This window comes from Glycine soja, chromosome 14, assembly GCF_004193775.1.
Source record: "Glycine soja cultivar W05 chromosome 14, ASM419377v2, whole genome shotgun sequence".
In the NCBI taxonomy this organism is placed as follows: domain Eukaryota; kingdom Viridiplantae; phylum Streptophyta; class Magnoliopsida; order Fabales; family Fabaceae; genus Glycine; species Glycine soja.
The window spans coordinates 44,863,734-44,880,226 of NC_041015.1; the positions used below are offsets into that span (position 1 = coordinate 44,863,734).

The 16,493-nt window shown below is 31.7% G+C and overlaps 1 protein-coding gene across 1 annotated transcript; it reads left to right on the top strand.

Moving 5' to 3' along the window:
* The first annotated feature begins 13,023 nt into the window (after positions 1-13,023).
* On the top strand, positions 13,024-16,376 carry LOC114384110 (protein MAIN-LIKE 1-like). The gene is made up of 3 exons (XM_028343781.1): positions 13,024-13,161; positions 15,462-16,121; positions 16,215-16,376. The coding sequence occupies exons 1-3, from the start codon at positions 13,024-13,026 to the stop codon at positions 16,374-16,376; spliced, it is 960 nt and encodes a 319-aa protein (XP_028199582.1).
* Positions 16,377-16,493: the final 117 nt, after the last annotated feature.

The window sequence follows — 16,493 nt, forward strand, 5'->3', positions numbered from 1 at the left end:
CCTGAATAGAAAAGTGACCAACTGGGATTGGGAGCATAGCATGAATGTCATGATGCACTAAAAAATATAAGGGAAGAAGGAACAAGTTTTAAAGAAGCAACTTTAGCAAAGGCAATATATCTTTTGAGCTCTAGAGAGTATTACTTGTAGCAAGTGGACCGAATCACTCAAAGGAATCAAGTTTTGTTAACTTCTCTTTATGATAAGGCTCGAATGTAAAATTGTTTTATGGCATAAAATATTTTAAATTTCAATCATAAGGGATACTTAACCAGCCAGAAAACACAAAATCACCACTTTTAAACCCTTCTCAACAGCCAAGTAAGAAGCAAAAGACAACTAGGTCAATTGAAAGAAGACTCGTGTTTTATATGAGGAATGACAAGTATTTCATTTGCCCTGCAGTTATGAGCTATGTTCTTCTTTATTTCTTGGTCATCATAGTCTGCAGTTGTAATATCAAGATTGTATGATTTTTGAAGAAATATGGCTAAAGCACCAGTGCCACTGAAATTCGAATCAACATGAGCAAAGCAAAAAAGAAATCAATTGTCTGAAATGTGGAGAGAAAAAGACATGGTGATACACTTTTATAAGAAATACAATTAAGTATGCTAGTCACACAAACGAAATGTACAACCAACAACAATTATTGATAGATGTGTAGCTGGATGCTATCATAGGCTCAAGATAAGGCCCCTTTACATTGAAAATTTTGAGCAAAACTTCCACCCTTTGCAAATAAGTAATAACTAATAACTATAGCTTACACATAAATTAATGTACAAGTAATTTATATACCTCCCCAACTCAATGGCACGCCGTCCTTCAATGCATGACCTGTGTTGATCTAACCATTCTGCAAATGCAAATGTCCCTAGCCAGAGTAAATTAGCATTCAGTTGATGAAAGGAAAATTCTCAGATAATCAACTCCTGCATAAAAGATAATGGCATAGAGCAACTCAGACCAGTACGATACAAGTTAATAATAACAAAACCTCAAGCATGGACAGATTTAGTAAGTTTGGAAATTATTCAAGTCCTATCAATGGAACTAACATAAAACTAGCATGTCTAGCAGCAAAGATATGATCAGCAAAATGACCATCTAAACAGAAACAACAAAGGCTATTGGCTCAACATAAATAGAAAGGCAAACACACAAAGTACAGTAGAGAAAAATTGAAATTTAATACCATGTCAAATCATTTGATTTAATAGTTAGGCCCACTCATTGCAGTGAAACATTAACCAACAAGAAACAGTGGGGTGAACTTTATACAGACCTTATAGAACTAAATCTCAAAAGCTATACTATGTAGTACACAGTAGATCGCCTATCAATGGGAAAACTTACCCAGTTTGCATCAGAATACCCCACAACACGTATGTTTCCTTTATCTTCATTATACATCCTTTGACCCAAAGCATTCTTAATGTATCATAAATTCTGAAACATAGTATTCCCGTGATTAACACAAGGTGATAGCATGAAATCACCACACTAAGTGCAATGTGTGTGTGCGTGTGTGTGTGTAGGTAGGTGTGGGCAGGATCATGTATGATAGTTTAGCTTCTCAAGTCCCAGCCAACTTCCTATACCTGACTTCCCTTTGATCCGTAAAAAATTGTTGTTTTGACCCATTGGGAGTATTAGTTGGTTTACAATTTATCATGCAAGTTTACTCTACTATATCCTTTTTTGCAAAATCACAATGCCATTCCTCGACTAAGCCACCTCAAGACCAAGGGTGCATATTAGTCTTCCAAGATCTTTGGTTTGAAAGTGAAAAAAAATATTTCCTCAATTCAAATATTCCCTCATGATCATCATATGTAATAACTAATAACTATATCATCCACATAAACAACCAGATATATGCATCTACCGAATGTGCCAGTAAAATAGTAAAAAATAAAAAACTAAATGATTAGTTTCACACTGAATCATTATCAAATTCCTGCACAACAGTATTAAACTTGTCAAACAAAACACAAGGAGATTGTTTTTAACCAAAAAGAGACCGTTTCAACTTACACACCAACAAGCTTGACTCCTTCTTGGCAACAAACCAACCAAATATTAATCTTTAGTTCCCTTGTTTTCTTCCCAAAAAGGCACACTCAATCTTTCTAAAACAATAGGTGGGTTGCCCAAAAAATTGTATAACACTAATAAGATCTTCCTAAAAGACATAATTACTTTTTAAGACCCTGAGTGGTTGGGTCATCTCCATTTCCTATAAACTAATCAATATCATTCAATATTCACTTCGGCTCACATTTTGACCCTTCCATCACAAACCACACAGCATTCCCATGAGACAACTTTACCTCCGCACCATTACAAGCTCAAAGCTGCTTTAGCAACAAGACTCTCACAGTAAACAACCCAAAAGAGGAATAAATCCCCACCTCAATTGCAAATTCAGCTTCCTAATGTGCATCGCACAGTACTGTAGCCAAACCCTTCAAATAATGCCTCTAAGCTAAAGTAAAATCTTCAACATAATATGAATATGACAGCCCCCAAAACAAACCCATAACATGTAGAAAACATATTGACACTCCATCATGGTACAAGGTTAAAGCCAAAAATTAAAAATAGCACACACCTTCGACAGCGGGGAAAGGCACGACGGGGCATGCGCGACATGGCCTGCTTGTTTAGGGTTTAGGGTAGACTATGGTAGGGCGGCACGACCACGATGTCACTGATTGACGACACACAACGGGATGACACAACAAGGGGTTGTCAGCTTCGTCTTCAGGTTTAGATCGAACGCACGCAGCTAGCTAGATGTTCAAACGATATGCTCAACATACGCACAACTTTTATTTTAAATATTTTTGTAAATTAACAAAGATGGGTATCGACTATAACCCGTCGTAGAATGAAGTCGCGTCCTACCTTCAACGATGGGTGTCAACAATCGTCTTAGTTATGTTTTCATTAATTACAAAAATACCACCAAAACACATTCTAAGACAGGTCTAGGGAACCGTCTTAGAATGTACGTCGTAAAAACATTATTTTTTAGTAGTGACTTTTGCCCAATACAACTTTGAAATTTTCTCCCCCTTGGCCACAACCAGGTTACCCTTGGTGAGTTTCCACTTTCCAGAACCAAAGTGGTTATCATAACCAGCATCATCAAGTACCTACACAGAGATCAAATTAAAGCGGACATCTGGAGCATGTTTCACTCCTCTAAGTAGCAACAACATTCCCATGTTGGTTTGCAAACAAACATCACCAACACCAATCACCTTGGACACATCATCATTACCCATCTTCAAGACTCCAAAATCACCTGGAGTGTAAGATGTGGAGAACTCCTTCCTGGCTGTAACATGCAGTGTAGCACCACTGTCAATTATCCATATGCTCTCATCAGATACAAGATTAAGTGAATTAGAGTCATGGAGAATAACAAGATCATAACTGGTAGCAGTAGTCACACGATCATCGTCATGATCCTTCTCTTTTTGCTTACCCTTCTTGTCTTTACTCTCCTTCTTCCATAGAAAATAATTCCTCTAGATATGCCCTATTTTGTAACAATAATGGCACTCAACATTTTTGTACCGGGACCTAAAGTTGTCCCTGCTCCCGTCTCTATCACCCTTCATCATCTTTTTCTAGCTTCTCCCTTTGTTTTCAGTAACAAGCACCTCTGACTGAAAAGAAATATCTTGCACCTTCCTTCTCATCTATTCATTAAGAGCACTAGTCTTTTCCATTTGTAAAGGAACAATACCATTGGAGGCAACACTAATCATAGAGACCCAGAATGTCTCCCACGAATCAGGTAGAGTTATTAATAAGAACAATCTCAACACATCATCATCAAAGTTGATACCTGCAGCTGACAACTGATCACAACACCATTGAAATTCATTCAAGTGCTCAGTAAATGGAGCCCCGTCCTTGTATTTCAATTCAACAAAGCTCTTTAACAGATATAATTAGTTGCTCCCTGATTTAGAAGTATACAAGGACTCAAGAGTTTGCCATAGAGTTCTTGCATGTGTCTCATGAGAAATAGGATTATAAATGAGTTCATCTACAAAGTGCCTAATAAAACCACATACACGTTCATGTTCGAAACCCCACTCTTCATCAGACATAGAATTTGGCTTTTGTGTGCCAAAGACCGGAAGATGCATATTCTTCACAAATAGCAAGTTCTTCATCTTGCCCTTCCAAAAGTGATGGTTTGTTCCACTCAAGGATACCATCTTCATATGTGCCTTCGTCGTTCAAACAAGTACAAAAACAATCCCTTAACTAAGAGCTTTGATACCACTCTGATGGGGAAATAGGCCAACACAATAACAAATTCTATAACAGAGTAATAAGCAGCGGAAATAAATTCCTCCAAACTTGCAAGAACCTGTGAGGAACACCAATGAAATATAGAGCGCAAAACAGAGGCAATTTGTTTAACATGAAAACCCCCTCAATGCAAGGGTAAAAACTATGGGTTGTCCAGATCAAAGAAATAACTCCACTATAATCAATGAAGATACAAGAGAACCTCCAACAAGTGCACTAAAACATGCTACAAACAGTCAAATCAAAACAAACCCCCAATTGGTATAATAGAGACAAGAAGATAAAACCCCCAAAATATAGAGTAGATAATGTGAAACACTTATCTCTCTCTACATATATCTTTTTCCCGATCAAACCAAACAATTTGAATTATCATGTGCATAGAACCTGCTGTCCAAAAATTGATATAATCCAACGGTGAACGAATCTACAGTTGCAATCTGAAAAATGCTCTCTAGTGGATAAGTGAAAATCACAATGATTTTCCCTCTCCTTCTTTCTCTTTCAATGATTTGTAACTGTTTTATATCCTCAAATGAGTCTCTCTTACTGGATCTCACTCTCTAATATGACGTTTCTCCATTTAAATAAGTGAGACATACAGACCTTTTCATTTGGACCTTTACTCCACATAGGAAGGGAGTAAAAAAAAAATCCAACAAAAGAATGTCTGACAAGAGGAACAACAGATGACTTGAGAGATTCTTTTACGTAATGAAAGTGTTTTTTCATTCTTTTATCCTTTCTTATTTGCTAAATATATGAGTTTGAGCCACAACTTGAAAATTTATTCTTTCGTCCCATCACGTATTTATATGCGCAACGAATCATGCAATGATCATGAATTTTTTAGAAAATGTTTCTTGACTACACTGTTTCTATGTGTGTTCTCTTTGTATTCTTTCATCCCATCAATTTTTAGAAAAAAATTCGTCTGGACTCGGTTTCCCCTTCCGTTGCTTTTTCTCCCTCTCTTGCTCTCGGCCTTTCCCTCTTCTTGTTAAACCCTCTATTGTTGCACCACCCATGACTGCCATAATAGTGGTCAACCTATCTCACATCGCATCTAAGGCAACACAATTTTGACAATATTTTGGGGGTTTCGATACAATCACAACAAAATCACAATAGCATTTGGGGTTTCAACACGGTGCGTGTTTGCAAAAACGTTGAATAGAACGTAACATACGTTCATTCTAAAGCTTCCCTCACATAGCATTGCCTCGGAAAGTGTGAATTCTCATTGATGGATGTTGGAACTGTATGCTCCCAATCATGAACACATTTGGGGTTTCGACACATTCACGACTGTATTTGAGGTTTAATTTCAGCATTTTGAGAGAAAGAGAACAAAAGACAATTTAGAGTCTTTGTTGAGGTTTGACTTTGTGATGTTTGCTAAGGTTTGATTTTGTGAGGTTAGAAAGTTCATTTTAAAAAAAAATTAATTATAGTGACTAAATAGAAATATATAATAAATTTATTACTTGAATATCAAAATAATCACATGATAATGTAACTTAATAATACTAGTAAAAAAACTAACAATATCAAAATCCTAAAATTTGTAGAGGTATCATATAAACTCTCGTTTAATTTTAAAATATTTAAGCAAAAGCTAACAACCTAAAGTGACTAGAATTGTATGTATAATAAAGAAATCTGTAAACCATAGACCTAGCCATGCTACTTGGAAAGCTTTAAGAGTATGAGCTTATACTACACACTGACTAGATGAGAATGAGGAAATTGACAAGAAAAAAAAAGTATTGTCTTAGTAGCAGCTTCATCAAAAGTTGAAAAAGAAAACAGTGAAAGTAACAATTCTGTTTTTCTTTTTTTTAAAAAAATAGAATAAAAAAGGAAATAAAAATGAAAGTTATAATTAGACTAGAAAAACAACTTCCTATATTATTATAGGAGCATAACTTTTTAACTTTTTTCACACTTTGCCATGGAAATCATTTGCCATTTATTTGGACATGAACAAAACACGAAAATAATTTTGTAAAACTCATGATAAACATGAAGATGTTACATTTCTAACTTCACATTTATGAGAATAAATTGTTCAATCTCTAAACAAGTTTAAACCCTCTTCGCTAGAGTAGCTACCATACATGTCACTTGAACTTTCTGGCTTGAATAATGCAATTCATCCAATGGAAAGGACATACATATAATAAATAGCAAGCAAGCAATTCTAACTGAAAAAACCGCCAGCCACCATTGAGTGGCTTTTCTGTTAATCACACAGTGCATGGTCCCATTAAGGAAGGAAAAACCAGTCGCTGCACCATGCACTTGGCCCACACCTTTTTTTTTTTTTTTTCCTTTTTCTTTCATTGATGTGACTTGCCAGCAAGCCACGATGCCATGGCACTGATTCATCATTCAGTCACAATTCATGGTAGTGCTAAGCCTACACTTATTATCCCCACCACCCACACTCTTCTCTATTTCCCTGATACCCACCATCTCTACAAAACCCTATCTTTTTCCTAATTCACAGTTCAGGATATCCACTCTATCTTTTCTTACATTTTTTATTTATTTGTTATAAGCTAGCTTTAATTTTCATATCAGTTCAATCAAGCTCAGTGGGTCGTTGGAAATTTGAATTCATATATAGGGCAAACGCTAGGAATTTCACGGTTTGTGACATTTGTTTTTATAATTATTTTCGTCTCATATATGTTTACTTGAATATGCATAGATATAGGGTTCTTAAGAGTCGTATAGGCACGCATGATGGAGATTTAGCTCCTCAATTTAATAGTAATGGCACCTATTAGAGTGCCATAGAAAGATTTTCGATGAAAAAAGAGTGCGTTTTTATGCTTGTAATTTATGCCTTAATGATGGCTCTAGTTACTACTCACACCATCAAATCCACTAAATAAAATATCTGATATTTTCCGGCTTTTGAATTATTTTTTTTTTTGGTAAAGAATCGGATTTAATTGTAGTTAATGGAAAATGGGAACATTCTACGAACAAAGTTATTGCCATAATCTAATGAAGTGTTTGGTTTGGTTGTTTTCTGTTTTCATTTAAACTAAAAACAGAAAATGGTGATGAAAATGTGTTTGGTTGGATTTTTGAAAATATTTTCAGTGAAAATAAAAACAGGAAACAATCAAAAAATGAAAACAATAAAATATCGTTTTCAGTTAAAAACAAGAACTTCATCTTGGATAAAATAAAAACGCGGTGACAATGAATGTAATTTTAAACAAATTTAAAAATACAAAAAAGACAATAAATCAATATATCATAAATTTTCAGTGTTTTTATTTTTTGAAAATAGAAAACAAGAAGTCAAATCAAACATGTTTTCAAAATTCAAATCTTTTAAAAATAAAAACAGTTTTCAGAAAATGAAAATGCAAACCAATCACACCTTAACCTATTCAATGAATTTATGCTGGGCTAATTATTAAATGGGTTGTCCTTTGGATCTTTGTCAATATCGAAGAGTTCATTTTCATCTGTGTGTTTTTATTACTACTAGTGCCTAGGGCATCAACTAGAATGATCCCAGATATATATAAGTAATTGATTGTACCATGGCACTAATTAATATTACTATAAAAAAAACACATTATATTATAATGCGACATTGCTTCTATGCCTAGCTATACCTGGGTCCAGGACCATTATTGGATGACTTTGTACCTCAATCACAAACGTACTATGACCATTATTGAATGACTTTGTACCTCAATCACAAACGTACTATGTTTAACCATTGCTTGGAAATGGTTCAAATGCACCATGAACTACATAATATATTATGTTTTCTAAAAAAAGGGAGGTTTAAGAGGAAAAAAGGGGACTTCATTTAAGATTAAGAGACGTTGATTTATTTTTTGTTGGAAAAGTCTGTCTACTTGCACTGCATGATAAGATTGACCTTTAATTTGGGACAGCTAGCTAACTTCCATATTTCATGCACAAACTTTCGCATATAGCCAAAAGACCAAAAATATATATAAAAAAACGAATAAGCAAATAAAACAAAATAAAGTAAAGGTAGACAATAATGTACAAAAATAAAACCAAACAGAAAATAGATCGATAAAGTACTAGAGTAGGATATGCTTATATTATAAGATTGAATTCGCACGTTTTGTTCTGTAGTTTGTTGGGCCTCGCCCCTTTATTCATCCAAAACAAAGCAAGAAAAAATAAATAGAATAGGGCGTAAAATTCAATTACCGACCCACACCAACCCCGTCCAAAAAGAAAAAGCATGCATGAAGAAATATGTATTAAGGAGACATGCTTTAATATAACATCCAAATCAAAATTATGCGCATCTCTATCATCAGCGTGTAGGAGGCCCAAGGCAATGGATTTATAAAAAAAAATGTGAGATGCATTTTGCATGATCATAACTTAAAGGACCCAGTTGTGAAGGAAAATGTATGCTCTGGTGCCTCGGTGTAACAGACATCTATTTGGTTTGATTTTGAAAGGAGAAAATATTTAATCCAAGTAAAATTATTTGATTTGATTTAATTTAGATTTGGCTTTTAATAAAATCAAAATTAAAATTAAACCAATATGATTAAATAACAAGTTTATTAAATTCAGATATGATTGATTATTGTTACGAAACATCTACTAATTTTTGTTAATGACTAATATATATTAAAGGACGTGATTGATAAATTTTTTATCTCAATCATATTTTTTTTATTCACAAGACTCAATTATTGAATCTTACTTAATGAATTCAAAGATAATTTCATTAGAATCAATGACATATTGATTAATTATACTCACTTTAATTTAAATTTATTCCTATAATCATTTATGATTAGTTCATTGTATAAATTTGTTTAGACTAACAGAGTCAAATTTTAGCTCATACTTAAATAACTTTAAAATTTTAATTCAAAAAACATGAAAATTTCATAAATATATCCTAAAAGTACATCATAAAATTAAAAATTAATAACAATCCTTAAGATTAGAATACTAATTAAAGTATATTAATTTGTTAAGGGAACAAAAAATTCTCAAACCTTAGAATATATATATATATATATATATTATCCATTTCATAAAATATAAATCCGAAAACTTAAACCAATAAAAATCGTACTTAAATGATCTAATTATAGTCTCAATATATTGTGTGAAAAAATTGATTAACCCAATCCAATGAATACCCAAGGTACCTGCTGCATGTGCTGCAAAATGCTAGAATGAAACTCATCCTCACATTATATTGGCTTTAATCTAATATTTCATATACACGATAAAAACTCACATGGAGAGTCAAAATAAGTAGAGTTATATTAGAAAAAAAAAACTATGCATTAAAAAATGTAAATTAATTTTATACTATTATTTATTATAAATTATCATATATAAGTTTAATAATTTTACATTAATAATTACTTTAAAAATAATACTAAAGATAATTAGGGATTGAATAACAATGTAAAATTATTTTATATTATTCATGTATAATCATTAATCTACAAAAATAAAAGTTAATGTAATTTTTTTTACATTTATTTAATCATAAATTATCGTGTATGATAAATTTGTTGACTTATTCAATGACTTCTTAAAAATCATACTAACAGTCTTTATTGATTGGTTAATAATGAACGAGTTTTTACATTGATTATGCATCATTGAAAGGATTTACATTATTAATCAATTAAAAGTTATACTTATTATAAAAATTAATAAATTTATTATATATCATAATTTATGATTAAATGAGCATAAAAATATTGTCAGTTTCTAAACTATTTACTAATTAGTACTCTCTTTCAGACTTTCACGGCAAGTTAATTACGTTAAACTGTTGAAAAATAAAAACTTTTAAAAATTCATATTTAACAAATTCTTCAAAAAAAAAATAGAAGAGTTTGATGACTATATACTCATAATTGTTTTACATTATCAATTAATCATAATTTATGATATATGTAATTTTTAAAGTAGTTAAAGTAGACTTCAAATTTTTAGAATAGTACTTCCATTTTATAATTGATTGATGATGTTAAAATCGTTATGATATTAATGCATACCAATTAAATTCATAAAAAAACCTCAACAATATTTATCTTTCCAATAATAATGCAAATCAATCCTAACCAATTATTAATTTTTTATTGACGTATATTAATTTATCGATTTTGTTTGAAATATCACTCAAGGAATTCTCTCATGTGCTCAGATGAAGAGTATGGCTGCCACATCATTTTGGGAAAAAATTTAAATTAAATATATACTTGTATACCTTTGTAAATTTAAAAGTACTTATACAGTGCAATTGATATTTTTAGAAAAAGAATAGACTGCAAAAAATAAAGTATTTTTTTACTAAGCCGGAATAAAAATCTTTGAATCAGTAGCTTATCGATCATTGACCAAATAAAAAATAAAAGTACCATGCGATTATGGGTTCCTACGTATATGCTTACATATTATGTCGACGTAGATGACTCACATTACATTCATATTAACATTATTAAATATGTGCTTGAATTAACTTACTCTAGAGAAATAATTCACCTTTTAACTGTAAATAAGAGTTTTTGAAACACATTATAATTAAAAAAATTGGAAGTAGAGAGGAAAGAGGTGACAAAATTAATAAGAGAATTTTGGTGTAATGCAATATATGTCACAGAGAAGGGTTGACACGTAGAGTTGGAAGAAGTAGTTGCTGGGGTTTTACACATTCCAATAGACATGTTAGGTATACTCATGAATATAAACGATAATATGGAGTTATTCATATAGTCTACCCAATATAACTTATGGACCTGTACACACTTGAAATCGCAACAAAACAACGAATTGAAAAAACTTACATGATGAAAAAAACAGAATGTTTATGAACATTGAAAATATTTTTTTTTATAAAAAATGTTGAGAAAATAGTATTTAAAATCATATTTAGATCCAAAAGTCAAGGGGCCTATCTCAATTAATAAAAAAAATGTAAATTATTGTAAATCCTCCAACATTATTTTTGATTCCTGTGAAAAAAAATATTTAGATCAAGAAGAGGCATAGAGAAGATATTAGCTCCCACGTCTAATGTCGCGAGACATAAAAATAAGTTTTTTTTTTCTCTTTTCATAAAGACATAAAAAGAGTTTATTTATAATTAAATGTGTAAAATTACAATATCATTAAAATGTGTTTATTTTACCCCTCTAAAAGAACAAAAGTAAATAATTGTTTTGAATTTTTTTATCAATTATTGATATTCTTGTTTACAAATTAAAATTATTACCATTTTTTACGTTTAAAATAACTAGTATTTTGAAAATAAAACAATTGTGAATTTTTTAACTTGATTAGAGTGATCTCTTGCGCCTATGTATCTCCTAATGTAATAAAAAAAAACTCCAAAAAAGATATAAGTAAAAATTTAAGATAATATCAGAAAATTTACAATTACTCACATTGAGCATCTGAACTAGATCTCTTGATAACAGAAAATTGATCATATTCATGTATTTCATTTGAAAAATAAGCTTTTGGGTTGGTGAATTTTAATAAATTTCTTTATGAAAATGAGAAATAGATTTGTTGATTAATTTCTTTTATTTTCAAAACAATAGAGATTATCAATTCATCATGTCTTAGGTATTTCCAAAAACAAAAAGTTTTCATGATAACTAAACATAAAGTAAATATGAAGATATTATCACTAAATTTATATTTTTTTTATTTTCTTTTAGAAAAGATAAGAATTAAGAAGTCGTTGTACTTGTATCTCAAGTGTTTCCCAAAATACAATATTTTCATAATAATCAAACAAAAAGTGAATTCAAAATGACAATCATTAAACTCATTTTATTTGAAAATATTTTATTTCAATATGATAAAAAATTATATTAATTATTCAACCAACTTATGGCTACTACTAAAATATATAATTTAATTTCACTTAATTTATTTAACTTGTTGTTACTTCGGAAACTTAATTAATTTTATAAATAGGTTTATAGTTAAATTAATTACTAAGAGAAATGTTTGATTTTGATAAAGCAGATATTTGATTGACAATATTTTGGTTTAACTTAATGAATTACCGTCATTTTATGATTTTTCTGAATTAATATATGAATGGATTTGTTTTTCAGAACTAGTCTGAAATTAAAATATGTACATGATTTTAAATATTTTGAAATTTATTTTCTAAACTTACTTTAGATTTTTTTTATTAATTAAAAAGAGAAAATGGCACAAACCCAATATGCACAGCTAAATTCCTGCATTTCAAACCAATACTTGAATCCAAATGTACATAAATGTGCATAGACTAACAATAACTAAGCCTAATAATCGCCGCATCAAAAAAATAAATTTCTGCATCCAAAAAACTAAGCCTAATAATCCAAAGCTACGATATACATCAGTATGGGCTGAGCCCAATCGCAACACAAATTTGGTAGTCATAAAATAAGAAGGGTGTTACTTACTGCACCCAGTATTTTTGTTGGGGCACCCAACAGGTGTGGTGAAAAGGTATAAATGTCTTTCACCCTAACAATATAAAAGCGTAAGTTTCGTCCATACGTCACATTTGTTTCTTCTTCTCTTCATTTCCCGGGACCGTTTCTTCCTCTTCCTCTTTGCATTTGGTTCTTCGTCTTCCTGTGAGTAACGTTTCTGGTCAACCTTGCGTCTTCCTCCATGGTAGTGTCACTTCTTTGTCTTCCTGTGAGCAGCGCTTCCGGTCAACCTTGCGTCTTCCTCCGTGGTAGTGCCGCTTCTTTGTCTTTGTGTGAGCAGCATTCCCGATCAACCTTCCGTTTCTGGTCAACCTTTGAGGTTAGTGATCCTCTCGCTTCTTTGTGGTCGTTGAATGATTTTTTGTTATGTTGAGTTTGTTGCATGATGAAATTACTGTATGTAATAGTTTTTTGGTGTTTGTTGCTGTTGTTGTTGGTTTATTTCGAAGCTTTGCCGGAAAAAATGGCATATTGCCGGAAAAAATGGCGTTTTGCTGACAAAATGGTGTTTTGTTCTGTTGAGTTTGTTGCATGATGATATTGCTCTATGTGATTGTTTTTTTTTTTTTGTGTTTGTTGCATGACGTTTTACCAACAAAAACCCATACAGATCCGTGTGAAGCATACAGATCAGTGATCCGTATGGATTTTTTAATATAGTTTTTTTAATAATTTTAATATTGTGTTGCTGAAATTTTGATAATTTTTTTTTTAAAAAAATTGCCATACGAATCAGAGGTATTTTTTTAAAATCTTTTTTGATAAAGCATACGAATTACTGATTCATATATTTATTTTTATAAAAATTTTGTTTAACCCATACGGATCCGTATGTTTTTTTTTAAAAAAAATTATAACCTATATGGATCACTGATCCGTATGGTTATTTTAAAAATAATCTACGACCCATACAGATCTGTGATCCATATGGTTTATTTTTTTAAATAATTTTTTTATCCATACAGATCCATATGATTCTTTTTTTAAAAAAAAAGTTGACGACCCATAAGGATCCCTAATCCTTATCATTTTTTTTAAAAAAAAATTCTTACCAATACGAATCATTGATCCGTAAATTATTTTTTTAAAAAAAATTTGTAACCCATACGGATCACTGATCCGTGTGATTTTTTTTTAAAAAAAAAAATTATAACTCATACGAATCATTGATCCGTATGTATTTTTATAAAAATAAAATTTTAACCCATACAGATAACTGATCCATATGGTTTTTTTTAAAAAAAAATAAATTTATAACCCAATTGTTAAAAAAAAAACCCATACAGATCACTGGGTTTTTTTAACAACAATTTTATAACCCATACATATGGTTTTTTATAGAAAAAATTTATAACCCAGATCCGTATGTTTTTTTTAAAAAAAATTAACCCATACCGATCAGTGATTTTTTTTAAGAAAAAATTTATAACCTAGATCCGTATGTTTTTTTTTTTTAAAAAAAAATTTATAACCCATACGGATTACTGATAGTATGGTTTCTTTTAAAATTTTTGTATTAATTTTTTTTTGTAGGTAAAATGTTTTTTTTAAAAAAAAAATTGTTTTATAAACAATTGATCCGCGTATGGTTTTTTTTGTTATTTTGAAATTTATAAAAGAAGGCTGAATTTTTTTGTAATATATTTGTTTAGAATAAATAAAAAATGCAGTTCATTAATTTAATTTTGTTGTATTTATTTTGAAATGTTTTTAGTTTACTCATTTTGTTAATAAATTGTAATTATTTTTTGTAGCGTGGTAATCATTTGTGAAATTTAATGATTAATGAAAATCAGTTATGTATGGCCTGATTTGGTTAGTGTTGTTGATTAATTGGCTTGTTATTTTATTTAATTATGTTTGTTAATATAACATTGCATTTGATTAGATTAGGAATAATAGATTAGATATCTATATGAAGAGTAAGATTAGATTACTAAGATTATATTAGATTTCCTATATTAATAGTAAGATTAGATTAGATTAGATTTCACAACTTAAGACTAAGATTAGATTAGTTTTCCTAAATTAAGAATAAGATTAGATTAGATTAGATTTTTCAAATTAAAACTAAGATGAGATTACCTAAGATTTGGAAAATAATACTATATTTAAATTAATTAAAATTTGTTCTAAAAAGTAATTTTGATGTGAAAATTAAAAATGATTGAAATCGTTTATTATAGTTTAGGCAATTGAATATAAAAAATAGAATAATTATTATGCAGATAATGGTTAGAACTAGAGGTCTTGGTCGCGCTTTAAGGCGCGCAAGAGGAAAAGTGTTGGGGAGGAGAGACGATAGTGACGATGATGCCCCCCGCGGTGAAGGCCTACTGCATCAGCACGTAGGCAGCGACAACAACAGGTTGTTATGGAGGATCCTCCTACGGTCGAGGATGAATTGGTCGACGACTAGCCAGAAGCACCTGTTGAAGAAGGTGTTGGTCATGTTGAGGTTTTTTCAGGCGGATCCCATGACACATCTGTACTGAGTGATTTTGAAAATCACATTGCTTTCAGAGTGTGGAATTGAGAGGTATGTAATTTTTAAAAAACATAAAGAACGTAGTTGACAAGTTAATTATTTGTTTACGTCAGTTGTAAAATTGTTTGTAGAAACGTCCTGAGTTGAAGCTATCTTCCCATGGAAGGAAGATGGTTAAGTTCGGGAGGCCTGCCCCAGAGATTGAAGGTCTAGTGGTGGCCAATGGGCTAAGTCCTTTGATCGCTTGTTCCCTAGATACAGGCGATCAGGGATTAATGTCTGCTTTTGTGGAATGTTGGCATAAGGAAACTAATAGTTTCCATTTGCCTGTCGGAGATGTGACTATCACTTTGGATGACGTTGCGTCATTATTACATTTGCCTGTTCTCGAGGCATTCCATAACTTCAAGCAACTTCATGTTGACGACGCTGTCGAGATGTTGGTGGAGTTACTCGAGGTCAGTGCTCTAGAGGCTACAGCTGAGACCATTCAGTGTCATGGGTCTTATGTGCGACTATCATGGCTGTGCGATTTATATGAGCTGAAGATTGAGGAATGTGACTGGATTGTAGTAGCGCGAGTGTATTTGTTGCATCTCCTTGGATGCACAATCTTTGCTAACAAGAGTGTCACACACATGCACGTGGTATTCTTGGATGCATTGCGTGACCTGACGCAGAGTGCGGGTTACGCTTGGGGCATTGCTGCACTTGTGCACATGTATGATAATTTAAATGACGCGTTGAAGAGCACGACAAGGCAGCTTGCAGGATATATCACTCTGTTACATGTTAGTTAAGATGTGACGAAAAGTTTTGAAATTGAAGTTTATTATTATATGTTATCGTGTATTTTAATAAATATGTTTGTAAAATATATGTAGTGTTGGATTTACGAGCATTTTCCATCCATTGCTTCCACTGTTCCTGTCGAGGATTACGACGAGAGGAGACCGCGTGCATGTCGTTGGACCTCTAGCAAGGCACTGCCGCTGGCCACATATCGAAGGCGTCTGGATAGACTGACCCTTGACGCTGTGTGCTAGATTCCATACGATGACCACCGTGCATTTAGAGAATTTGAGGTCATCTCATTGTTTTTCGGCCATCTCAGATGGGGCCCCTTGATGGTCATTTATCAACCGGAGAGGGTGGTACGACAG

Excerpts from the sequence above, each read along its gene's own strand:
- LOC114384110 (XM_028343781.1), top strand. The coding sequence starts at position 13,024 with ATGGTAGTGTCACTTCTTTGTCTTCCTGTGAGCAGCGCTTCCGGTCAA. Across the intron at positions 13,162-15,461 it reads GTTTCTGGTCAACCTTTGAG|AAACGTCCTGAGTTGAAGCT; the intron begins GTTAGTGATCCT and ends AATTGTTTGTAG. Across the intron at positions 16,122-16,214 it reads GATATATCACTCTGTTACAT|TGTTGGATTTACGAGCATTT; the intron begins GTTAGTTAAGAT and ends AAATATATGTAG.